Below are 27,989 nucleotides of genomic sequence, written 5' to 3'. Positions count from 1 at the left end.
TGTTGGATATTGCTAATTCATTGCTGACACTTGATTCAGTCAGTTCTGCCTTAATGCCCTTCTAAATGAAGAACCACAGGTAAGCTAGAGACAAGAAATAATTTATTTTTATTTATATTTTTTATGAAAATAAAAGACAGAAGAAAGCACCAACTATATATCAGTTAAAATTAAAACTAGCATGCTCTTTAAAAAAAACCAGCAACAGTTTGTTGTTACTAGACAACAAATAAATTAATGGCTGAAAAGTATTAACTAAACAAAACTATATTTTATTAAAATAGTTTATTGCAGCAAGTTATTTATCATACTCAAAATCAATACAAAGTTATTAAAATTTTTATACACAAATGAATAAAACTATAATTATTAATAATTGTGAGGAAACAACATCAACATAAGATCAGCCTGTAAATCTATTTGTAACTTTCTGAGGGATGCTAGCAAAACTTCAGAAAATACTGTAAATAAATATTGGAAAAAAAAAGCAAAGAAAAATAAAGATGATCATAGGTGTTAAAACTCAGTGATTTCTAGAAGATATGCCCTCTGTCTAGGTATGTATGAGACAAATCACATGTTCCTTCAAAGGGTGACTGGAGAGAATCCGGCTTGCTCTTGCTCACTTCCAAGGTCCAAGAAACTTCAGAGTCTACACATCCTAGATCTACTTCTCATGACAGATTTTCCTTCTTTGTCTGTATGAAAGGACAGTGCATCCCATCACGTGTACGCACATAGTATCTGTTTGTCTGGATCAGCCATCCAGGCTGCAACAGATCATGAGCGATGCTGATGTAATCTGCACCAGCGAGATACACCTGCTGAAGTAGATGCTGATGAGCTAAAAACACAGAAAGGTGCCAAAGGGATCTACTTCATTGTGAAATGAAGACTTTGCTTAAGAATAGATTTTATTAGGCATTTTGGTTGCAAATTGTCACTCTAGGTATAGATAATTTATTCAGAGTACTTTTTAATATATATGAAGCCCGCTGTGGTTTTTCTTGAAAGAAAAAGTCATTTCTCCAGTTGTTGGGGGGTACTAAACGCTTCATACACATTAGCTGCAAAGTCTTTTACTTGCTCCATCATCAACAGATCCTAGTAAAAATAACAGCACAGTTTGTAAGAGGTTAGATGGAGTGAAATTCATCTCTACAAGCAAGCACTGCATCTGTCTTGAAGCACTGTGTACTTAAGAACAAGAAGAAGCTGAGGAAAGGGATGCTTTTCTTGTATTAAATCGTAGGAAATACTGTTCAGTTTCTTATAGATAGAAATATAGCAAATAATTTTTAAATATGCAGTGTATTTTCCATGAACATATATACACAAACCATACATATACACTTTACAGCAAAAGTTCTCACTTCCTGATGGCAAACGTGAAGCTGTGGTGGAAATGAGCTTTTATTATAATTAACTTCAGTTAACTGTGTTTCCTTTAAGCAGGACCACAGGCCTCAAACTCCATCAGTGTAAATAGGAGAAAGGAATTTGTGTTCAATATAAGCCAGACTCTAAAAATTTCCTATGACAGCTGTAGAAGTTATTAGAACTTCCATTACATCTTGCCAACTTAGAAAGAAGCAGCATTTCTATCTCCTAAATTTCATTTTAAATGTATTTTGAAAACTTTAAAACCATTTTCCTTTAAAGTGATAGGAGGTGAACATAGGAAAGTGTGCTTCCCATCTGCACTTGTGTTCCTGAGGCAGCTTCTGTACTGGAGGAGCAGTGCCTTTCAAGGGTAAACTGAGTCAGTGCTCTCACTAGATGTTTCTGCGTGGTTTGGACACAGGTCACACTGGCACGCCCACCTCGGCGTCTGAGTATCAAGGTACAGATGTATCATCACACCCAGCTGTTGCCTGTATCATCTTATTGTATATATGAAAAATACATTAATGTCTTAAGCTTACAGATTTTCCATAACTAGAAGCCAGAACACAGGCAGGGCACAGTAACATCCTGAAAGTCCAGTGAGTCTGGACACTGACAGAGGAGGATAACACAGTCCTGAACTACTCACAAAAAGAAAGGAACAAAAGACCACATTTACCATTACATGGAATCTACTCTACAAACCCCAACACACCTTTACTAAATCAAGCCTGTTGTTCTCGTGTGGCTACGGAACTGCCTGCTACATTCCTGTGTTCATACACTCAGTCGACTCTACACCTGACTGGCCTGGTACTCTATAAAAAACATCTGTTCCGAGTGCTCTGAAACCATTTGCATTGTGGGAGTAAGTTACCAGCCTCGGCCTTCGTGTGCATGAGTTTCCTGCTGAGTTTTTCATTGTCCCTGTATTTTTCTTCTTAATTAAAAAACCACACAGCTTAATGCTACATGGGGTCAATAAGAACATGAACTTAAAGACAGATGTGCACCCTAAGTTCAAGGACAGTACTATGTTACACTTTTTATCTTGCAATTGATCCTGTGTGGGTTTGAGTTTTCTATTTCCATAGGAATCAAAAAAACCTTTCCCCTCAACTTCTAGGACTCTCGAAACCATGTCTATAAATTCTGAAGAAGCACTGATTGAAAGCACATTTCTTGAGCAGCTGGGATGAATATCTGAAGCTGAGTAGTACATCAAAGGAGAACACGGGCCAGGTTCATGTCCTGGGTTCCATGCCCAAAGAGGTCCAGCCTTCGCCATCATGGATCCGTTTGTGTTTGGTAAAGCTCATGGACCCTTATTAAGGTCATGACTACAAATGCAGACAATAACACTTACTTTTTTGTTTTGTTTTGATTATCAGTTATACAGTTTTAAGTTAAATGCAATACACAAAATTACTTAAGCCTTTAGCTGTGATTGCTGTGTGATATTGTGTTGTATTTCTCATGAATCTGTTCAAATGGATGCCCATCAGAGATGTTGGCAGAAGCAGAAAGACTGTGTGGGGCTTGCAGTTCAGTGGCATGCCATCAGCCTCCTTTACTGATCCTTCTGCAGTGAGAATGGCCAGCTCTTAGGTTTGGGAGGCTTGACTAGAGAGCACAGGGCAGGGCCACCTGGATGCAAAGGACAGTCTAATGACTCAACAGGGGCAGGAAGAAGTGCCACCCTTACGCCTGCGCACTCTGCACTGCCCCAAGAGGGTAAAGTCTACATAGAAACCACATTACATTGTTTCAGACGATGACACCAAGAAGACATGGCATGTACGTGCAGGCCTTAGGCTCTTTGCACGGCACATCACTGCACAGGCTGTTACTAAGTCATGCTGTACAACATTTTAAACTTACAATGCAGTGCCCACATTTGTCAATGGCTGAAAAAGTACATGGATTCAAAGTCACGCTTTAAATAAAATGCTTTCCTGAATGAATTCCAAAGGGGGTGGGGGGAGAGGAGCTGCAAGCAGTTTGGTGGAAACTTTCTGTACCTTATGATTAAGCGTTAGTGAACAGATTATTAATGCAGTATAAAAAACTGTTTTATTAGTTATGTAAACACCTTATTTTACCACTTTTTTTTGTAGTTTCTTTCAAACTGAGAACTACATTGTTAATGGAAAGCACAAAGCTACATAAATTCGGCCAACCCTCAGGATGTCTGTACCGTAGTGCAGTCTAACTAGAGTCAGACAGCACAGGAAAGGTATTGCTGTGAACTTGCTGACAAGCACTGCTACTCCTGTGGACATAATACCACTCTGAATTTGGCTGCAAGCTCTGTTTTAAATAAATCATCACAGCAGGGGTTGTACTTTTGTTTCAGAAACAACCACAGCATGAACACAGCCTGCTCTCAATGCTCTCAAGCTTCTCACTTACCTGCACAAAATGACTAGGTGTCTCACTGCAAACTGAATGGATCTGTCCGTTTACTATGGGGATTATCTTAGCTAAAGGCAGGCTGACGCTGGACAGACTGAAAACAAATTACACAGCAGTTATTTTCTGAAATTACACCACAGGCATTTAACATCTTAATTACAAACGTATACACATATCATTAAAGAATACTTATAGAAATATACTAATAGAAAACTGAAACATAACTTCTCTATCTAAAAATAACAACTAGTGTTGACTTTGTGGGTAAATTTTTCTGGCAATTTTTATACATTTTTATGTTTTTATTTTTTGAACTTAAAACTATTAACCACATTTTTGTTATAAGTGCTTTTTATACTTTCTACATCCCTGTTGTTGTCAACAATTATGGCAGTCCTTACGAACTATCATAATATCACCAGCTTCCTAGAGCCAGCACTGAGTTCTTGCCCTAGTTTTCTTAATATTTAAGTGTCTGCCTAAACACAGAATTTGCAGGTCAAAGGGTATGAAAGTAAAGTCTGCAATATCCGTCGCCAGATGCCTCCCATCTCCTTATCTGTGTGCAAAGTCCTGCCCCACTGTGCCTTCTTCCATATCACACACTGTGTTTTCCTTTCCTTTCTGTCTGCTGACAGGTGGTAATGTTGTTGTTCTGTTCATTACCTATTATCTGATCAGGTTATCTTTACTAACACTAGACAACACTAATACCAACAAAGCTGTCTTCCAGCCTCCCATGGGATTTCAACGGTATTTTGGCTATATTCATAGATTAATTTTAGGAGAAGAATCTAACCTCTTTAGCTTATTTTCTTGGGTTTCTAAGTATAAAGCTCTGTGGCTGTCATAAAATATTTTTCCCATTTAAAATGATATTATATTTTCTAAGTATATACTTATCTTAGGAAATTAAAAGTCAATTAACAATTGATTAGTTGTCTGTCTTAAAGATGAACATAAAAAAATTCAATGGTGTTCCTAAATCCTTGTCTTAAAAATCAGTCTTAGGCTTTTCACACTTATTGAATAAGCAAAAGTACCATGCCTGCCTCCCTGGTGCTGGCATCACAGGCGCCCGCCACCATGCCCAGCTGCTACTGCAATTCTTTACCACCACTTGGGGAATAACTAGGACTTTGCTAAGAACAGGCTACACTGGAAATTCATTAATTGGATTATCCTGACGACAGAGTGTATATAAGATTAGTCTTTAGCTTATAATTATTTTTAAGGTTAGATTTAGATTGTTTAAGAGTAAACCTTACTACTCTGAGCATCATTAATGACAAAAATGTCCTTTCCTGCATAAAGAATGGTCCCAAGTACTGGACAAAGAATGCTTTGCTAGGTAGGCCTAGGGTCAGAATTCCATTAGAACCCCATCTGCATTACATACACGCCAGCTACTGTTTCCTCACAATTTAATAGTTGAGCTTATAATTAATCAGCCCTGTTTAGTAATTCACTGTTTTTCAAGTATGACATAAAAGAAGATTCTTAAAGAGGAGTCTGACACCAAGGATCTTCCTCTCACAGTGACAGACACAATAAAACTACAAGGTAACTTCCAACACGAGTCCATTATGTAGTAATAGTCAGAGTTGACAAACGTTACTAATAACTAGTACTAGGTATTCCCAATTCTATAGTGACATAAAATGGAGATATGTACTGGAAACAACTGTTAGAATATAAATGAAATATGAGTATAAAGAAATAGTCATCAAACAAGAATCTATAAGAATGCGTGGTTATTACCATGATCAGACCATTGAATTAATATAGGTCAAGAATGTCTACATTATCAGCTTTTTCATTCTAAAGAATTAAAAAATATTAATTTGACTTAATAAAAAGATAGTTTCTCAATGCAAATACTTCACTGCAGTAGTAAAGGTGTGGGAAGAAAAATGCAAGTTTTATCATTAAATCCAGAAGGAACGTCTGCCAAGGAAGTCATCACTAGGTTAGAAGAGTTTAATTTGGTAAAAACTCAGGGTATAGGTCATCTCATAAGATTTCTTTTTATCTGGTATAAACATTGAAGCATAACCACAGCATCACATTTTAAGAACATGTATTCATATTATACTGTTTTAATATGCCATTTTATTCATTCATATTTTACTGCTTTATATGCCATTTTACCTGTTTATGGAGTTTCCATGTTGTAGGTCCTGTTCAGTGGGCCGAAAGAATTCTGCCATGTTGTCTAGAAGCCGACTGAAGCCTCTGTTCAAACAGGTATTCAAAACTGTACTAAAATCTGGACTAGATGAAATAAGAATTATATTACTTTTTTGGGGGGGCAAAGAAACAAATAAAAAACAAAACAAAACCAACAAGTTCAGTAAGTTGCCTTTGAAATCATTAACATTTCTAGTTACAATTTATTTTTCATAGCATGAAAAGCTATCAAATTTATCAGTCAGTTTTTCAATATTAAGCACAAAAATCTGATGTATTGTTTAACCTGACATGATGAGACTATTCACAACTATCACAGACTTTTTCATATTAATATGCATTTTGTACAATGTATTTTTTAAAATGTCAGTTGGCAAGAATGCAAACAAATCCAGCCACTATAGAAATCAATATGAAGTGTCCTCAAAAACTGAAAGGCGCATCATATGATCCAGCTAGGCGACTCCTGAGTTTTTACCCAAAAGGGTCCAGGTCAACATGCCACAAAGGTACTTGCACAATTATATTTACTGAGGCACTATTTACAATGGCTGAGTTATGCAACCAAATCTAGGTGTCCATCAACAGAGGAATGAATACAGAACATGTGGTAAACATACAGAAGAGCAAATTAAACTCTTCTAATCCAGTGATTTCTTCAGAACAGAATACATCTTAGCCATAGACTGAAGTTGTAATGTTTGGACGAAAGTGGATGCAACTGGATAATCATGTTAAATAAATTAAGCCAGTCTTAGGAAGACATTCATCATGGCTCCCACTTGTGGGTCCTATACGTTATGGACACTCATAAAATAAAGCTGCCTAGGGGAACAAATAAGACTATTGGTTGGGGAGATGGGTGATAAAGAAGATGGTGTCAGAGAAAGGGGAGAGGGTATCGAGGAATTGGGGTGATAAAGGAGGGGGCAGCAAGGCACGGGGGGATATACTCGAAGTATACTATAAGCCTGCATGGGAAGGGCCATGTAACATACTTTAAAAACAACAACTCTGCTTCCTTCTGCTTTAGATAGGAAATCCTACCTATGGGAGGGGAGTAGATTAAACATTTTAATTTTCACATAATATTATGTTGAAAATTTGTTCAGGAAATACTGGAAAATGGTCTTATTTAAAATGCAGATAACATACCTTTCCAGCATGTCTCTTGTCTCATTGAGAAGTTTAATAGTGGTAATGTCTCTGGGAGAAAGCCCATAGGCCTGTAAAATCAGAAACCTACACTTCAGGGTTTCGCAATATTACAATGAAGGAAATGATCACATTAAAAGCTCAGCAGTTTGGAAAAATCTGAATGTCTTTGATATATATGTGTGTGTGTGTGTGTGTGTAAACATGTAGGTAACACTTAAAACATGAATTGGAGTATACTTAGTAAGGCTTTATTTATTTGATCTGTTTTGGATATTTCTAACATCCATAGACAAAGAAAAACAACAGATGTTAAGACTATCAGGGCTGGGGTGCTGGCTCAGTGGGTAAGAGAACTCACTCCACAAGGCTGCAGACCTGGGTGTAAATCCCCAGGATTCCTGTGAAAACCCAGGTGTGGCTCTACATGTCGATAACCCTAGCCCTGAGCGGCAGAGACAAGGGGATCTCAGAACTTGCTGGCCAGCTAGGCTAGCCAAAATGTCGCACCCAGGCTCGATGAGAGCCTATCTCAAGACAGCACAGTGCAGAGCAACAGAGGAAGACACACACTCTCTGCTCCACATGTTTGTGCATTCCTGCATTCGCCTGCACACTTAAGCGGATGCACCATACACCTACACTACACACACAGCGCAGACCAGCACACCAAACAAGTCTGCTACTTTTCTCACTTCATTGGGAAATTTTACTAGGATATATGAGGTTTTTCTTTTTTCTTTCCTTTCTTTCTTTCTACTCAAACCATTGTGAGGCTCCGCGTGTCCTTTTCATCTTAGTTTTCATATCTTAATTAAATTCAGTATAACTTGGGTTGCCATTCCTCTCTTCATTCATTCCATTTCTTTACATCCTTTTTACTTTGTTCTACTGTTTTAAATTCTAAAATTCGGAAACTGTCTTTATGGGTTTAGACTTTTAAAATTCTCTTGTTGCATTTCAATGAGATCGTCTTTTATAATAGTGTGCTAATTTATTTCATTCTGTTTGAAATGCGATCTCTCCATGGAGCACAGGCCAGCCTGGAACTTACTGATCCTCTCGCCTCCTGAGGGTAGCAGCATGGTTGGCTCTTTCATTAATTGTGTCTCACCTGTCCTCCTCATCCAGCTTAGTTTTAATGCTTCAACGCATAGGACTCCCCTATGGAATACAACTTTTCTTTCTTTTCTTCTTTCTTTCTTTTTCTTTTTCCTTTCTTTCTCTCTTTCTTTCTTTCTTTCTTTCTTTCTTTCTTTCTTTCTTTCCTAATCATGAATGTAGTGTCTCTCAGCACCCAAGCATATCATCATAGAGTCCCTAGGCAAAGAGATGACTCTTGAGTGGTAAAAATGAACATTCTCGTCTACAGGGCCTCCCTGCTAGAGGACAATCTGTGCCAGCTTCTCTAGCTCTATGTTAGAGCTATTATTTTCCAATGGCAAAGAATGAATTAAGTTGAGCCCATAAATAATAATAATAATAATAATAATAATAATAATAATAATAATAATAATAATGTAAAATTCCCACTAATTTAAAAATTAGTTATATAACCTGAATACATAAGCAAAACCCTTTGGCATTTGTATTGTTCTTAATGAGAAACTTCTATAACACCCAATCAGGACATACTAGGGTGCAGTGACACCAGAGCTGGCATCAGAATAGGCCTTGTCTGCTTCTTAGTTGAGTAGCTAGAGCTTCCTTTACATTGTTGATCGATAGCCATTACGCATTCTTTTTTTAAAAAAATTATTTTAATCATGTGTGTGTGTATGTGTGTGTGTTCGTGTGCACGTAAGTGCAGGTGTCTGAGAAGGCCAGAAAAGGGAGCTAGCGCTCTTCAAGCTGGACTTTCAGGTGGTGTGAACTACATACACGGAATTCAGACCTTTTCCAAGCCTGGTAAGAGCTCCTAACTGCTGAGCCACTTCTCTAGCCTTAACTATTCTATTTTCCCCTCTTTTTTGTTTTCTAATCTTATTTTTAGATTATAATTACATCATTTTTCCCTTCTTGTGAAAACTTCCAAGTCTTGTCATGTATCCCTCCTGCCTTGTTCTCATCAAATTCATGGCCTCTTTTTCCTTTGTGGTTACATAACTCTGTGTGTGTGACAAAATATATAGCAATAATTAAAGAAAAAGAGGTCATGAATTTAAACAAGTTGAATGTAGTCCTAGTTTCATTAAATTTTGATTCTACAGCTGGGCATGGTGATTCTACAGCAGTGCATGCTGCCTTTAATCCCAGCACTCGGGAGGCAGAGGCAGGCAGATCTTTGTGAGTTTGAGGCCAGCTGGTCTACAAAGCGAGTCCAGGACAGCCAAGGCTACACAGAGAACTCTGTCTTGAAAACAAACAAAAATTTGTATCTCCTTTTTATTCACAGAATATATCACAGTGCTTGAAACCTAAGTATGACTCAATAAAAATTTGCTAAACACCTAAGGTTATAAGTGCTATAATAAATAATACTTATTGTTTTTCTAATGAATAAGGCTTTATTTACATAGCTGAAATACAAGACTCAGAAATCTATATTTCAAGAAAGAGTAACAGATTTAAAAATATGGAGTATGAGTTAGAAAATTAGAAATGGTTATGAATTACATACCTGAGCTGCTAATGGTGTTTCCTCATCTGGCATCATATACTGGCACAGTGAAGACTTGGAGACATCCTTATCAATCCAAGAAGAAGACCTATGCTGCTCAACAAGAATTCTGATTTCTTTTAGTTTTTGCTCCAAGTCCAAAAGGGACAAAGAATGTTTAAGAGAAATACTAGAAATAGAGAAAAGAGAGTTAAGAAAACTACACAGCCTCTGTCATAGCACTCACTCCCTTCCTAATAAGCTGGCAGCTGAGACTCTGCTCCATTTGGTCTAACCTAAAGCTAACCTGAAGCTGCTGGCCTGGCCTGGCCTGGGAAGCCAGCCACCAGATTAGAGCCATTACTACAGAGCCACAGGAAGCTTTTCACACAGATGTCACAAGAAAAGCCCTGTCATCATTACAGATCGGATTTAGTGTAAGGGGCAGGTAGGTGATTTTAAAGAAGTATTTTTTTCTTAATATCACAACTCACATATTTCTAATTTGTTTGGAAATCAATCAATAAACCATAAAATCTGAAAATTATCTCCCAGTATGAGAAGGCTGACACTGATAAAGTGGATCCATAACAAATACACAGGTTGGGGTCTGTATCAGATTACAGAGAATTTTACAAATTACTGGCCCCAAGTCACCCAATTCACTAGGATGGTTCTATCTTCCATCACCCCCAAGTCTGCAGGACGGAGAGTGGGTGTCAGACCTCAAGCATACAAAGCAAATGTTCTACATCTGCCCATCCCACACCTATTTTCTCCTGTTTTTAAATTTGGAGACAAAGTCCACTAAGCTGTCTAGGCAGACCTCCTCTCTCAGGTAGGCCTTGAACTTGAGATCCCCTGCCTCAGCCTCTTGAGTAACTGGGATGACAGAACTGTGCCACCATGACCAGCTCTAACTTTCATGTTATTCACCAGAAGCAGGAAGTCAGAAAAGTCAAAGGAAAAATGACATACCATCCTAAAATCCTCTGTACAGCTTGTTTAATGACTGTGACCAATTCTGTAAGTCCTATTAAAGGAAAAACAAAATTAAAAGGAAAACAACTTTGTTCACTAAAAAATTTCCTCAATAAAATAAACAAACATGCTGCAGATTAGCATCTTACCATCTCCAAGGAGGTGTTGAATACTTGATAAATACTGCTGCTGGACATCTGGGGGAGCAAGAACAGTCTGCATAGAATAAAAATGGAGTCAAGGGAGCTTTTAAAGGGAAGTTAAAGCTTTTAAAAGAATACATTCTTTAATGTATCAAAAAGGTGTTCGTAATCCTAGCATTTGGGAGGCAGAGGCAACGGATTGCTGTGAGTTCAAAGCCAGCCTGGTCTACAAAGTGAGTCCAGGACAGCCAAGGCTACACAGAGAAACCTTGTCTTGGAAAACAAATAAACAAATAAAAACAAAGGCAATAATCATAATGCTACAAATTCAGCCATAAAGATAAAAGTCCATTTCTCAGAGTGGCTTAAGGGGTGAAAGTACTCAGAATATGTAACACTCAGTTACCTGCTGAGCCTTTTAAAGTCTCTTACACTTACAGTGCCATTTTTGCCAACTGATGCATTATCCAGGTAAATATATCCGCCAATTATGTTTAACTGGACTCTCAAAAGAACCACCAGCATACACGTGCTGTATACAGCTACAATACTTCTTGTGAAACCTTCAGAGAGAAAAGAAATCCTTTGGCATTGTTACTAAAACACCAACAAACGTATAAAATCATGACCTAGGCCTCTGACTACTTTTTAACAAGTTGACTTTGCCAAATACAATTGCAAATGGATCAAGCATAAAAATATATTGACTTAAAATATTTTGTATCTAATGTATCTCTTTATAACCTATATAGAAAAATTTATATCTCTCTTCCCTTTCTCCCCAGCCCTTTGTTTTTAGGCAGGGTCTTACTATGTAGCCCAGACAGGCTGACAAGCTTAGGATCCTCTTGTTCCTGAGTGTTGCAATTGCAGGCTGGTGCCGTTATGCTTGCCTAGGTATGATTTCTCAGTTAAAGTACTACCCATGAATACATATTGGGTGAGGGAATGATATGTTAGAAGCTGGGAAAGGAAAGCAATCCGGGTATGCAACTCTGGTGGTGTATGCATGCCTAGAGTTCATGGGGCCCTGGAGCCATTTCCAGCATGGATGGAGGGATGGCGCAAGGTGAAGTAAGATCTGAGTACGATTGATCTTCAGAACTCAGATGCCCAGGGAGTCAGCGCAGAGTTGAGGAGGGCGGAGCATGAACTCCCTCTTCCAGTGACAGGTAAAGGTGAAAAAGGCCAGCAGAGATCGAGATGAGGTACAGAGGAAAGGGAAACAGGAACACTTCACTTCCGACAGCACAACATGGTGTTCAGGACAGAGAGGGGAACACAGGTGTCTACTGTACCAAAAGGCCCAGTGGCTTCAGAAACACAGATTATTTCCGCTGCCTGTGAAGACTGCTCTGGTAGAGACAGAGCAGAAACTAGAGTGTAGTATCAAAACTGCGTAGGCGTGAAGAAATGAAGAAAGAGAATTTAGAAATAGCTTGTTCACAGGGCATGTGAGAAAGGACAACAGCCGAAAGGACATACAGGGCACACAAGAAGTTTCATCTGTCCACAATAGGAAGACTTAGGCATCACTCAGAAGACACATTAGCTCAGATGGATGGAAAAACAGGAACGTTTGCTGGCGTGAAGTTTTGCCAGGCCTAGGAATGTTCTTTGATTCAAATTTTTATTAGTAATGAAATTTTGTGTATAATATCAAGTTGCTATTTTGGTTGGATAAAAAATTCCTTTAGAATACAATGTTGAAAATATAATACCTAACATCAGCACATACAGTGTATTACAGTTTTATACCATGTTAGAACAACAATATCACCACCATTACCATCACTCATAAGTATTGTCTAGAAACAGACACTGACTTCCTGCTTTATGAATATTTATATATAAACCTGACTATTCAATGAGGTTGGAAAAGAAGAGTCATGTACATACATGTACATACATGGTACAAAAAGTTCCTGTTATAAATAGCTTAAGGATGTGCAGTCACCCAGAATATATAGGCTTACTTATTATCTTTAGATCCTCCCATATTTCCAGCTTGTTTGAAGGCCTAAAGGAAAAAAATCAGAAAATATGAAAATAATAATCTGTATAATCAAGTATAACTTTGAACTACACAGAACTATGTTCTGTTTTAAAAAGTGAAACAACATACAAATACTGAAAAAACAAAGCCCACAAGGTAACAACAAAACAACAACAAAAAACTCAAAAAACAAAAAATAGAAAAAGTGATATTCTTTTAAGCAATGCTAACAGCCACTTTTACTGTGTGCATTCTTCCAATCCTTTGGCCTCTTTACATAGACATAGACATAGACATTGGCATAGACATAGACACACTCAGGAAGCCAGGACAAGTTTCTTCCTTCAGCTTATTATCTTGTGTATCATCAAGTAGATCCTGTGATCACTCAAAGGTCAGTAATACTTTTTTGTTGCTTTATAGTATCATATAGGCATATGAATTGACATATATTTGATGTGCATCAAAAATCAACACGGAGGACTACTTAGGTTGTTTTTGTTGTTGTTGTTTTGTTTTTTGCTTAAGTTGGTTTTTAAATCTTTAAAAAGGAAAGCTGTTCTGAGTTGATCCTGTTCTAAGTCTGTTGCAGACCTGAAACTATCCATTTCTCTTTTGAGACAGGGTTTCTCTGTGTAGCCCTGGCTGTCCTGAAACTCACTCTGTGGACCAGGCTGTCCTGGAACTCAGAGATCCCCCTGCCTCTGCTTCTTGAATGCTGTGATTAAAGGCTTGCACCCCCACCGCTGCCAGACCTTGCACTTTTTTAGAGTACTGGTTCCTGGTGGTGAGAAATCTTAGAGACCACAATCTTTCATTAAAGATGCCGCTGCTTCTGGGTCAGGTATTTCTAATCATTTTCAGCAGGCTCAGCTGGTGCTATGGTTTGGATTACTGCAATTCAGAGGACTGTATATTAAAGGCTTGATAATCACATTGACATAACTGGGAAGTAGTAGGACCTTTAAGAGCTGGAGGCTACTGGGAGGTTCTAGGTTGTTAAGGAGATGCCTACCAGGAGATTTGTGGGCCTGGCCCATCTAGTAGTCTTTGTGTTTCTTGGCCATTAGGTGGCAGCTTGCCCCACTGTGCCTGGCTCACGATTGCCATCAGCACCCGGTGCAATACAACTGCCTGATTTGAACTGGAACTTCAAAACTACAAAACAAAATAACCCCTTTGAAGGCCTTTTATTATAAGGAAAAACCAACTGTTAGATATTATTTATATATACACATTCAAATATAAAGTATACCACAAGCATATACTGATAGTTTAATTCAAAGCCAGTGCTACAGGATTTTGTTTAACTTTCTTGATCTTATATGCATATTTTATTTTGCTCATACTAGAAATCAGTGATAATAACATAGTTATTATTCTGCTTACCCTTCAGTTCAAGCATAGTAGTCTTAAAATAGTGCAGCACTATAAATAAATACACTATAATAAAAACAAAAATAATAAAAAGTATTTTACATGTGGTGTAGCACTGGACTGTGTGAATGCACTATGTAGATCTAATGCAGAACTTTCCAGAGCACCTGTGTCAAAGGACAAGTATTTTCAATTTGTCATAAATATTTTTATAAAGTGAGTATTATTTAGCAGAGCACAAAGATATAAATTTCAGGCAAATTATCCTTATTGTAATGGGACATAAATTTGTGTGTCAATAAAATACAAGCTATGGGGTTGGAGAGATGGCTAGGAGATTAGGAAAGAAGGCACTCCCCTTCTGGAGGGCCTGAGTTGGGTTCTTGGCACCCTCATTCAGAGGCTCACAATTGCCTGGAACCAGCTCTGGCCTCATTTGATGCCTATGCAGGCACCAGTACTCACGCACACATGCAGATGTAATTACATAATAAAGTAAGCGTGTAGAGTTATTACTGCCATTAAAGCTGAGCCATTATTACAAGATAGGCAATACTCAGTAGCAATCTGTAAAAGGGCAATCAGAGCACAGGAACTGGAATCGTGCTTGCTAAACCTTATTTCATTTGGGGGACTTTGGATGGTGAGAGCAGAGTGAGCAAGCTAGGAAGCACTTCTGTATTGACAGTTGTCATGATCAGACTGCACCACACAGAGTTTTTAAATCTTGTCTATCATCCATGGAACCCTTGTCTATCATCCATGAGCTTCATGTCTAGAATCACAAAACAAACAAAGCAAAAATGCACACACACGTATTGTCTTCTTTTAAAATCCTGATTTCAAATCATAGAGGGCCGGGAAAGTACTTCCTATGTAGATTCTCTTCAAAGGACTCTTCAAGTAGACATCTACTGCATGTTAAAAACCACTTGAGTCTTTAGTGTCACTAAAATAAATATCTACCTAAAACTTAGGTTGATGCTTGTCAAGTATTCTGTTGCTTGCGATGGGCATTTAAGATTCTCTTCCTGACACCCAGTCAGTGAGGGTTCTTTATCGCTGTCACGCGCCTGCCAAAACAAGGCTATCAGACCATTTGTTTATCCCTTATGTTATGAGCAAACACATTTAAAAAGAAAAACAACTTGCTTGGCAGGCTATATGAGGCAGAGGTGACTGAAGTCTAATAGAAAGGCGACTGTCAAGTTGTAGGGGCTTGTTAGTTTGTTTTATACAAATGCTTTTCAAAAATGGACACCGACCAACTGCAAAATAGTAGTTACAAAGCAAAAGAAAAGGAAGAAAAATTATATTATGGTACTTAAATATAAGCAGTAAGTTAGAAGAACCACAGCTCACCTTAAACTCTGGAATTTGAGAAATTCGCCTTTTTGTGTATTGGCTAAAGTTTTTCATATTATTTTTCAAAATCAATCTTTTTCTAAACTCCCATATTCTCCCTTAGTGTTTGTTTTATTATGGAATTGACACATTTTCAATTGTACCATGTTTTCCCCATTTCCTCTTTTAGCTGTCAATCCAATCAAGTTAAAGGCATTTTATTAGGTTTTTATTTGTGTTTCCTGCTTGCTGGGGAATGAGCTGACAGCCTTGAGTGTGCTAAGTCTCTACCACTGCACACGTGGGTACTATTTTAATTAGTGAGCATCCTTCTAGGCATTTAGAATGGAGAGCTTTGTAGGAAACTGGTTTGCTAAGGAAGAGGAAAGCCATCATGCTTATTATAAGTGCTATCCCTTTGCTTTTTATAAAAGGCCATCTCAGTCTGCCTTTGCCTCCTAAATAAGACTGAACCTTAGGGCAACTACCATCTATTTGCTTTCTGTCCTCTATTTATGCACATTCAAGTATTAATTTGGTGGTTATCTGATGGACATTTATTTGTTCATATATATCTTCTTATGCAAAGTAATTTCTAAGCCACATTTTACATCTGTAAAGCAGAGATTAAATTCACTCTACTTCTAAGAATGATGAATTACCTGTTACTGGTGCTATATTTGAATCAGATAAAAAAATTTTAGCATTAAGTTCATTGTTATTTTAGGAAGTATTCTATGAATAGTAGAAAATATTTCAAAGAGGGCTGGGAATGTAGCTCAGTGGCAAAATGTTTCCTCACATGTGTGAGGTCGTGGGTATAAAAGAAACAAACAAACAAACAAACCAAAATTGTCACGTTTGTTGCTCCACCTCTCTGAGTAGTACTACATTCTGTTTGCATAATGCAGACAATAACATCTGCCTCACAGAGGTACTGTGCGCGTTGGGCAGAGCGTGCACGTGGGGAAGGCGCCTAGAACCAGGAATGCCACAGACACTGGAACTAGTATTTCTTTTTCCTTCGCTACTTGAGGCTCATTACAGTCAAGCAAACATTTACTTTTTAAAGGGGTGTAACTTAGCGGTGAGCAAGTACTTAACATGTATAGGCTCCCGGGTTTGGTTCTGTATCAGTGTCTTTCCTTCCTTTCTCTCTCTCCTCTCTTTACCCCCTTCTTCTTTCCTTCCAGCTGTAAAATTTACTTAGTGTAACCACCACTGCCCATATTTTGCTCATCAAAAGAAGCAGCTGATCTGGAAGTCTCTTCAAACTAAAACGGGATCATACTAATTTCTAATGGCTCTATGCATGCCACATGCCACACATTAGGTCATACATGTGGGTAGTGCTTTCTGAACTGCTGCAGTAACTTATCAGTATTACATGTTCATGTTATATTTGCATATCATTTTCTTAGCTACTTATAAATTTATGTGCCTTATCCAAAACACTCTTTTACATTGCTAGCATGATGAGAAGTGTGATATTGAACATAATTTTATTAGCTTTACATTTCTAGTGTAGATACATATTCTATAGATACTCAATAAGTAAACTGTTGCATAATTTAAAAGTGATAGAAAATATTCATATGATTTGCATAATGAGGCAGTTTGAATAAAATTGAATATATATTGATATATGTTTTAATTTTTTAAACTGAGCTTATGTATTTTAAATTTTAATTAAAAAAATAAGAAAACAAGGACTTATTAAAAGTATTTAGTTTCCAAGCTGTGGTGGCACACGCCTTTAATCCCAGCACTTGGGAGGCAGAGACAGGTGGATCTCTGGGTTTGAGGTGGTCTACAGAATGAGTTCCAGGACAGCAAAGGCTACACAGAGAAGCCCTGTCTCAAACAAACAAACAAACAAAAATTTAAAAACCTAAAAGTATTTAGTTAGGTTAGTTGTGGTGGTGCATGCCTTCAATCCCAGCACTCAGGGAGGTAGAGGCAGGGGGATCTCTGTGAGTTTGAGGCTAGCCTGGTCTCAGGACAGCAAAGGCTACACAGAGAAACCTGGTCTTGAAAAACAAAAACAAACAAACAAAAAAGTATTTAGTTTATTCTAGAAACTTTCCAATAAGCCAAAGTACATAAAGCGCTTTTACCTGTTTTTCAACAACGCTGTAAGACTCTCAGAGTTGAGTTGCTGCATTAAGGCCTCTCTCAGTGTTGGCAGCATGGACAGTACTGTATCACAAACAGAAAGAAGAGGCACATCGATATGAACAGAGTCACTGAGATATATTCATGTTGTTTTAGCTATACAATGTTATAGGGGCAGCTAGCAAGAGGTGACAACTGCCCAGGGTAGAGAATTCCAATTAGTATTATTAATGATATAAAACCATCAGATGTTAATAAACCATGCACTTGCTTATGTTATCACAATAATGGTTATTATCAGAGCAATGTAAACAAGGACATGCAGAAGACGGGATGGAAAGACGTTTTCCTATCAGCTAACAGGGGGGCTCTCTGGACTACGGTTTGTGCACAGCTCCTTTTCTTTATGTCTATGCTCTCCAAATTGTCAATGTGAATTTATTTCTGGTATAATGAAAATGATCAAAGCCAATATTTTTTATATATTTCTAATTCTAGAAAAATGTTACCTATTAAATACTACAAGACCATGTTTATTATATTAAACACAAAAGTGCATTCATCTAAACCTAGAGTGTTCCCAGGTTTCAGTTTGGGTTTTGCTTCTGGCTGTGACACTATCTATCACTCCCAGGAATAATATGAATATAAAAGGAGATACAGGTTTCTATGGGGGTGGGAGCATGCACAAAAGTCACAGGAGCTACTCTGTGTTTCCACAGGTAGCCTAAGAAATGCACATAGAAATTAAGAAGGGGTTTATAGCATGAGACACGTAATTATTAAAAAAAAGAGATCACAAAAAATATACAACCTTCTAGAAGGTAAAAGTTGAGTATGCAACTTTTTTTGTTTTTGTTTGTTTGTTTGTTTGTTTGTTTTTTGGTGAGGGAGACAATTCTTACTTATATAGGAAATTTCAGGCTCTGCACTGCTCCACACTTAATTTCATCTTGCACACTTTGTAGTGTCAATAAATGTCCTCAACCTGCATGTTTATAGGCTCTCATATTGTTGAGATCATTAGCTAAAGGAGAGGCTCAAATCTGAGTATCACAGCTCGATATATGTGGCATATATGTCTACTCTAAGCAGGGCCCTGAATCTGTAGACTTTGCACCTATATATTAAAACAATTGCAGATCAAAAAATTGTGTCTGTACTGAACATGTACCTACTTTTTTCTTGTTATTATTCTCTATGTTATGTGTAAATTTAACGAGCTTCTCGCCTCTCTCTTCACTAAAGTCACAGACAATGAAGGCAGAGGCCAAAACACAGAAGCAGTCCATATATTATAGCATTCAAGGTGAAGTTAACCTCTCATGTATGAACACTGGAGCCTTCAGTGCCTCTGGGATATTCTCCTAAGATTTCTATGGTAGAAATTTAATCACACTAATTGCAGCCCCCTTGTAAATGCATACCAGGAAGTTAGTTTGTCAAGCTTTTCCGGGAACCTATATTTTACCTCCTGGTGATCATGCTATGCTACTTTTAACTGCCTGCAGGCTGCCATCTGCTGAGGGTTGTGATGGGCATAGCATGTGCCAGGTACATCTTCTAAGAGCAGCAGAAGTAACAACAGATCCCTTCCTATGTTTCCATCACTCTCGGCCCATGAGTACTCAGGTGGGAGCTCCTCTACCAGGGAACTGGGCTTGTAGGCTCCTGTTACCTCGCCCAGCTTTCCTAAGCATCACAAGCAGTCTCGGGCTTTTGTTTGTTCAGATACGGTCTCTCTATAGCTGTCCTGAAACATGGCTAAAGAGTCCACGCTGGCCTTGAACACACAAAGAACAATTTGTCACTGCCTCCCGAGTACTGGGATTAAGTGTGCAGCGCCCGCCTGGCTCAGGTTTTTCTCACCTCGACTTCTTCCGTTCACAAGTGTCAGAGCCCCTCCTTAACTACTCCTGCTCCCTCCCTGCTACTCTTCATAGCACTTCCCCAGGGGACTGCTCACACATCTCCCTACTGATTCTGGGAGGCCCAGTGTGAAGCAGGGTTTTATCAAAATGAGAGGTATTTTGAGACTCCAAGAGTAACCTTTTGCCATTTTATAAAAACTTGAATAATAATCTGAAACAGACTATTCATATTTTCTGAATGTTCACTGAAGCGTCCTCAGTGGCACCAGCATGTTCACAATGATTCACAAGTTCACAATTTGCTAACGGTCTATGTACCAAGCACTTTGTATGCATTATCTGACCATCTTCTCACAAATTACTTTCCCTCTTAAACAGGGACTTGTCTGGTCTAGAACTTGCTATGGAGACCGGGCTGTCTTCAAACTTGAAACAATCCTCTTGCCTCAGTATCTCAAGTGCTGAGTGGGATGTGGATCAAACTCAGAGCTTTGTGCATGCTTGGCAGGCACTTTCACCAACTGAGCTACACACAAGGTCCCTCACAACTCATCTCTGAAGTAAGTTTCTGAAGGCCATTTTATAGAAAGAGCTAAGGTTTAAGTTAGCTCAAAGAACACAGATAATGCACACCAAACTGGGAAGTAGAGCAGACCAGCCTCTCCCTAGAGCCTCTTAGTCCTCGCTGTGCACATGCGCTGTCATTATGGACAGTGTCTGGCCCGCATTTCACAGAACACAGGCATCTGGCTGGGTCCGATTACTTCAAATATAAAACTCACACATAGCTGTGAGTTTATCTATTCTTTTCATCTTAGCTGCTTGATCTGTAAAATGAGGCAAGTGAGCTAGAAATAAAGTCCTTTCAAATCTAGAGAAAAATTCTACTTGTAAAGCTGAACAAAAGACACATACTTCTAGACTACGTACCCTTGAAAGAAATGTTAGAGAAAAAAAAATAAGCTTAACACACTGAAAAATAAAATAGGCTTCAAATAGATTTGAGAAATATTTTTCAAGGCATTACACCAGTTAGAACCTAACTCCTTGTTTTCTCTAAACATGAGCAGGCTGGTTGTATTGTGGCTTTTTCCCAGGAGGCTTCAGGCTCGGGTAGTTGCATTATTACCATTAATTATCTGATGAGCAGATGCTATTGTGTAACGTTTGCATCCCACAGTGTCCAGCTGCAAATGTAAGAGACTTAGGACTTTGCTGTGACCTGCAAGGCCTCACGGGTCAGGCCTATCTCTGCAGCTTCCTTTGCATGCACTCCTCCACTCCTCTCTAGCCCCAGTGCCTGTCTGCTGTGTCTCTCATGTCACAGCATGTTCTCGTGTGAGGCATGTGCTCTTGCTATTGCCCTGTGAGGCTTCTCTCTACATGCCACCTAATCAGAGGCGTGAGCCTCTGAGCACACTCTGCAGAGGAGCACACTCCTCACACCCACCTCCACCAGGCTACTCATTTGCTGTTTGTCATCTTTTCAGCATCTTCCTAAGCTCGGGGGATCTTACTGGGTTTGCTGTCTACTCTTTCAGTGCCCGGCACTGCGAATACCTTCTAAATGAATAAAAAGAAAAAAAGAAAATGAGTATTTATAGTTTTAAAAATTCACATTGAAATTATGTATTTCTGTTGAGGGATATCTGGTAGATTCAGGATTCTTTGTCTTTTCTATAAGTTGGAGGTTGGAAATGTGATTATTATAAACCAACATGCATTTTCACATGGAAATACATGTATGTCTCTGCTTACCTGTCATATTGCAAGTCCTCTGGTTACTTTCAAAATGGTACTGTCTCCGAGCTTGGGCAATGTATTCTGCAGCTTCTCTTTCTTGTATTTCTCTAATTTTTTTCTGCCCATATTTTCCCAGAATATATACTCCTAAAATCATTTTAAAAAGTAATATATTAACTAGAGTACTAGAAATGCCAACCAATATTTTAAGCATTTTTAAAAATGAAATTGTAAGGTTTATATTAGGGACAAGCTGACAATTAACAGTTTCTAAAAAACCTTTATTAAAGAATTGAAAAAGGAAAAAAGGTTGCAGTTTTTATTTATTTATCTATTCATTTATTTATTTTACATGTATACAATGTATTTTAGTATAGCCAGTAATAAAAGAAGTAAGTGGCAGACAGGAAGCAGAAAGGAATTGAATTTATAAAGTCTGGCAGCACCTGAAGCTTTCCAGCAACAGAGAATTATTTAAATAAATTATGATCTGCTCACATAATGGTATCTTATGTAGCTATTAAAAACCACATTGCTAAATAGTTAATGACTCAAGGAAATATCTTCCTTATACAATTAGATGATAAAATAAAATCTAGGAAGTTTGTATTTTAATGGAACAGATAAACAGAAAAGTACACAGATTTAACTTCTAAAGTAAAATAAACTGTGATAATTGTGATTTCCCACTTTTGCTTGCTTTTCTGTATTTTCTTTAATGAACACATTATTTAAAAAGCTCTATAATAAAATATTTAAAACAATTAAAGAAAGGTATATAGTCAGGAAGACATATATTTATCAACCTATGTACTGGAAAAACTATAATTTATATCATCTAAAAACTACTAACTTAACTGAAAAGGGGAGCAAGAAAACAGCGTCATAACAAAACATGAAGATATGGCAGGGTCCTGTGTTCTAGCACACAAGCACAGATAATATAATACAAATAGGCAATTTTTAAGTCATCTCTGAGGTGAGTGCCTATCAGTTCGTTCTTTCTTTCTTTTTTCTTTCTTTCTTTCTTTCTCTTTTCTGAAACAGGGTTTCTCTGTATAGCTCTAGCTGTCCTGGCGCTCACTCTGTAGATCAGGCTGGCCTCAAACGCACAGAGATCTGCCTTCTTTATTTTGGACAATTCCATATATATATATATATATATATAAAATGCATTGAGATCAAGAGTCACCACTACCCCTACTACCCACTCTTATTTCCCTCCCATTCTTTCAGATCCACCTATTTTTTCTCAAGCAGCCCCCCATACCAGATGGCTTGTTTTAACCAGCCATCTCTAATTAGCATCAAATAGTTTGTTAAATAGTAAAATGGATGCCAGAGCAGAACAGTCAGGAGATTCTCAAGACACTCGATTAGCTGAAACATTGCAGTGCCGTCTCTCCTTAGGGGTGGCTTAACCTAGCACCCAGAAGAGTTGCCAGTCAAATGAGTTACAGCAGTGGTAGTTGTTGCCTGTTTCGGGTACATGGTTTTGTCATAGTGCCAACAAAGATCAGAAGTCAACAAGCTTATTGTTCTGTCTTTGATTGCTAATAAATATCTACATGAGCCAGAACTTGATTTCATTATAACCTGGCAGCAAGGGTACAGAGGATTACCCATTTCTCACTTATCTTCACGTTCTGTGTCTCAGAGTATTGACCAAAAAGGCCTCAAGTAATATATGTAACCAAAGTAGCTAGATTTGATCTCTTTCTCACAAGCAAGAAAAGGTAGCCATCAGGAACGACAAAGCAAACACATTCTAAATTATTTTCACTAAGATAGATGTTGTAGATGATCCAAGATGTTACATATCCTCAGATAGTTCCATAAAACTGTGTGCTAATTATGGTTGTTGCTACTATGCATATAAATACATGCATTATAATTATGCTTGAAGAGCAAACAGAAGTTTATAAATGCTGTTTAATGGCTGCCTTTTCTGTAACATCACAGTAGTACAGCCACTGTACCATAAGAATAAGACAGACATGTGGCTCATGCCCATAAATCCAGCTGAGGCAGGAGGATCACCATTTTGAGGGTAGCCTGGGATGTACCGTGAGAACCTAGTCCCCTTCCCGCCCTACTAAAATCCGAAGAGAATGAAGAAACTGACTTACGTTGAGCAAAGCGATTCTCCAACAGGCAGTTCTGGTGCAACTAGTTCTGAATGCACTGCTTGGATCTTATCTCCACAACATATTACTGAATTTACATACACAATGATAACCATCTCTCCTGTTCATTGCAAAATGAACCACTGATGTGATGCAAGTGCAGTATATTTTAGCTAAGGCTAACAAGGAAAATGATTTGTTACAGGTGTGTCAGCTTTCCTCTTATGCCACGAATGGATATACCGAAGCTCTAGCACCTTAGAATGTGATCTCAACGGGCCTCAAACCAACATGACCAGTGTCACGATAAGAAGATGAAGCTTAGACATAGGCATGTGCAGAGAGAAGACAATGGGAAGGCCCTAGAAGCTCCCTGTGGCTTTGCCGCAGTCAGTAGTCAGCCACAGAAGACAGTGTGAAGACAAGATGACCAGCATGTGGCACAGCCTAGTACAGATCCCTTTCAAGTGCCAGAAGGAATGAACTCTGCAGACACCTTGATGGTGGACTGACTATTAATTTCAAAATTGTAAGATGAACTTCAGCGTGTTAAGGTATTCAGTTTGTAGGTCTTTACCATGGAAGCACTAGAGAAGTCACACATGAAATTAGGCTTAAGTCCCAGGCCTGTTGTTTTTCTTTAATTAGCACTGATATTCCTAGTGACGGTCTGGTTCACTTAGAATCAAATATACAACATTCACAAATGTACTTTTTCCAATGTTTCTGTAGGAAATACTAACAAAAGAAAAAACGTATATAATTAGACAGGCTAGACTTCTCAGGGCTGCCTGTGCTTCCCTGGCAGCCTGACTCTTGGGCTAGAAAACGGGCAGTGCTGATGGCTCCCGTGCCAGCAAGTGAGCAAAGGATGTGTAGCAGGTCACGTACTCTCTCTGGCTATACATCTTTTTCAAGGGTAAAGGACTTTTCAATGTCCTCTGTAGCTATAACCTTCTTCATTAGCAATGAAAATATCTACTAAATAAAAAAAAAGTGAAAATGTTTCAATGGTTTCTTTTATGGCCAGTAAAGCAAAATATCTTTTAGCATTTGTATAAATCATTTGTTTTAAAACTACCTCTTACTCTTGTCTTCCAGGATAAAAATTCCTACAGCACAACTATTTTTAGTAACAATTTCAAAATAATCAATCTCAACATTGCTTCCAATCAGGCAGATTCCCCAAGTTTCAATTTTTTTCCCCCAGTGATGAGGGGGGAAAGTGCTGGACCACTCGGTGACACCTCCAAGCAAGTTCCTGGGGCATTCTGGAACTGTATTCTACACCTCAAGAAGGAGAATGTGTAGGACAGGAGTCTGTATTTTTCTGAGGCACTTTAAATGGTTTTCATCCATAGTGAAGGCCGAGAAGAACACTCAAGATTCTGCACAGTCTTCCGTTTGCCTTAACTGAAGAGCTTCTCATCCTTTCCATAGTCAGTCATGTGTGATATCACCCATTAAGTACTTTCTGAAATCCTCCACTGTACATCCAGGTGAGAGTGCAGAATGCCGGTGACGGCATTTTAGTATGATAAAATAATGTGGCCCTCACAGATCTCTATACCAACTCTAGGATGCCCAAACCATACCCTGAAAACCACTGCTCAAGAGAAAGAACAGAGGAGCCAGATTCATACTTATCACCTTGCCGGGTTTTTTTGTTTTGTTTTGTTTTTCAAACAACTGAGTTATATCTTAAGCCTTGCAATTTTTAACCTCTTTGGGTTTTTTTTTTAAGTCATTTACTCACTCAACATTTGCATAAAAATGCTCTCTAACTATACTGAGCTCTGAATATACAAGGAATAAGATACCATTTCTGACTTTGGGGAACTTATGCTATTGTCCAGAAAGAATGGATATAAATAAACAGAAGTGGTACGGAGCGTGAAAAGCTTTCCTTATTGTGCCAGTGTGTGTTTTTCCAACACTAAATATCTAAGTCTTTTGATCACACCTAATAACACCCTACTCGGCTTTCACGTCTGTCAAAATGTGGCACTCCTCTTGTGAAATCCTTCCTCATTTTACACAACTTCATATTGCTACCTATCAATATGCTCTGTATTCAATCATATCATGGTCTTTCAATAGTATTTCACTTCTTTCTTCACTTGTAAAACACCAAAGAATCCACAAAGGGAGGGTGGTAGAGCACGGAATGATAATATGCATGCGGATCTAACAGACTCGGGGTTGAATTCTTACTTCCCTGTTAGTAACTCAAACCTTTGGCAAGTGTCTTAAAGTCTATGGGCTCTAATTTCTACATTAAAAAAAAAAACTGGCCTCACAGTAACTATCTATTTGTCATCCCAATTGGGTGGAAAGAGCTTATCATGGTGTTCAAGATACAGAGGGTCTTTAACAAATGTAAGTGATTAAAAATCTGTAAATTATACCTGTTCAATCATATTATCTCCAGCAGCACAATCACGCAATAAGTGTTTAAATTAAAATAATAAGATAAGAATTTCCTCATAATACAGAAAAATATGAACTCTTTACAAATAAAGACTAGGTATGTTCAACTATTTTAAGACTGTCTATTTTGCTAGAAAACAACAGTATTCTATTATATCTCTGAATATTTCCCCTCCCTCTTTTTTTTTTTTTTTTTTTTTTTTTTTGAGACAGGGTTTCTCTGTGTAGCCTTGGCTGTCCTGGACTCACATGTAGACCAGGCTGGCCTTGAACTCACAGAGATCTGCCTGCTTCTGTCGGGATTAAAGGCCTGCACCACCACACCCAGCGCCCTCCCTCATTTTGTCTGTTTGTTTTTTGAGACAGAGTCTCACTATGAAGCTCTGGCTGTTCTGAAACTCACTATGTAGACCACCCCTCCAACTCACTGAGATCTGCCTGCCTCTGCCTCTGAGTGCTGGGATTAAATATGTGTGCCACCACACCCAGCTTTTTCCTTCCTCTTAATCTGCAATTATAAAGCTCACAATAGAATTTCAAAAGAAAATCTATTACTATATCCATATATTCTTTAATTTCTCCCTATTATTATTTTTGATTTCCCATTAGGTATTTCATAAACCTTAAGGGTTAGGCTTTCCCCTCTGAAATTTCTAGAGACAAAATTCTTTCCATGGGTAAAGCAAAAAATTTTTATTTATGTGTCTTCCCTGACATATACATCTTTATCTCTCACATATATATTCTGTAGTATTGGCACAATTTAAATATACCTTTGATATTAGAGACTAAAGGTAGTAAAACACATTGTATTTATCAAATATTTCCAAAGATGATTATCAATCATTATCCATTTGTGATATACCTCAGAGAAATACAGAATATGGCTATTGCTTTATCACTGACATAATATTTTTGGTCATTTAATGATATATTTTAGAATATATATTTTAGCCTAACAGGATATTTTAGGATAAGAGGATAGTGATAACATTTCTTAAAACCCAAATTTTAAAAATTCTTTTAAAGTTCCCAAGTTTCCTTTTTGTGTTATTAAAAAATCCCAGAATTATGAAATGTTGTCTTACTAGGACAAAGGGTTTAAAGCAGTGTGTGTGTGTGTGTGTGTGTGTGTGTGTGTGTGTGTGTGTATTGCCTGGGATCCAACGCAATAGACAAGCACTCAACCACAAAACTACAATTCCAGCTTGGATATTTTTATCCTATGTGTTTCCAACTCTTCTCTCAGCCAGTGAATTCAACTATATCAATAAAATGGGCAATGACTACAACCTTGACCGTCCTGACAACACTGCAGAGTAACCCAATTGATGCACAATTTGTATTTTAAATTTGGAGAATAGAAATGACTTATTTCACCCTTTTCTCTAGTGTATATCTTACCCCAGCTTGCTGTTTTCTATTTAACTTTAAACACCACCTCAAAGTGCAAACTTAAACTAATTGCCCTAGATTATTTCGAAACTCCTGTGAAAGGTTGAAAAGCCATAGTACTGGAGTTGCCAAGAAGATGAAGAAATATAACAGGAAAGAAAAGAAAAGAATAGAAAGGTAAAGGCATCTATACAAGGATAGTGCTTTCAAAAGAAACTTCATTGGGGGTAGGTTTCTGGAAAAGGAACAGGTCAGAAAGGGGGCAAAGGGCAGAGGGGAGAGAAAGAACCTCAGAGCTTCTCGTTTGAAGGTTGAGCCAATCCCCTCCACACATACTGAGCTAGGATCAGTGGGCCCTGCCTGTTTTAGAAGTCACCTCGGTCACTCTGGTGCCAAAGTCCCCTTCCAAAGAAAAACATGTTGTCACTCACCTCCAAGGACTGTGCCCAGGAAGATGCATTTCTTTTTGTGACGTTTCAGAAAATTCCACATTGATCTCAGCATCTTCAGACCTTGCGTGTGTGGGGGTTGCCTAAGGGAGAGGGGCTGGCTCACCAGGAAACCGTGTCTTCGTCAACCTGACCCGGACCTCCGGCAGTGGCGGTGCTAGGTGCTCTCCAGAAACCACAAACGCTTCTTTGAGCAGAGGCTGAGCGGAGGAAGGGGGCGTGGTCTAGAGCGGAGCAGCAGCGCTTTCTGTCCCCTACGTCGCCGCTTACTGAG

General features: G+C 38.3%; 1 protein-coding gene across 1 annotated transcript; it reads right to left on the bottom strand.

Moving 5' to 3' along the window:
* Window positions 1–85: 85 nt before the first annotated feature.
* On the bottom strand, window positions 86–27,943 carry PEX3 (peroxisomal biogenesis factor 3). Its single transcript, XM_084777069.1, has 12 exons — window positions 27,698–27,943; window positions 21,331–21,462; window positions 17,704–17,785; window positions 12,846–12,889; window positions 11,308–11,432; window positions 10,876–10,942; window positions 10,724–10,778; window positions 9,767–9,935; window positions 7,147–7,217; window positions 5,953–6,075; window positions 3,799–3,895; window positions 86–1,104 (listed from the first exon to the last, which is right to left on the bottom strand). Exons 1-12 carry the CDS (start codon window positions 27,768–27,770, stop codon window positions 1,021–1,023), a joined length of 1,122 nt encoding a protein of 373 aa, XP_084633195.1. The 5' UTR covers window positions 27,771–27,943; the 3' UTR covers window positions 86–1,020.
* Window positions 27,944–27,989: the final 46 nt, after the last annotated feature.

This window comes from Acomys minous (genome assembly GCF_964271855.1).
Source record: "Acomys minous genome assembly, chromosome: 3".
NCBI classification, from domain to species: domain Eukaryota; kingdom Metazoa; phylum Chordata; class Mammalia; order Rodentia; family Muridae; genus Acomys; species Acomys minous.
Note: the sequence above shows the minus strand (reverse complement) of the source record. Positions and strands in the feature narration are given on the sequence as shown.

Excerpts from the sequence above, each read along its gene's own strand:
- PEX3 (XM_084777069.1), bottom strand. The coding sequence starts at position 27,770 with ATGCTGAGATCAATGTGGAATTTTCTGAAACGTCACAAAAAGAAATGC. Across the intron at positions 17,786-21,330 it reads GAGGACTTGCAATATGACAG|TACTGTCCATGCTGCCAACA; the intron begins GTAAGCAGAGAC and ends TTTGTGATACAG. Across the intron at positions 12,890-17,703 it reads ACAGCGTTGTTGAAAAACAG|GCCTTCAAACAAGCTGGAAA; the intron begins GTAAAAGCGCTT and ends TTTTTCCTTTAG.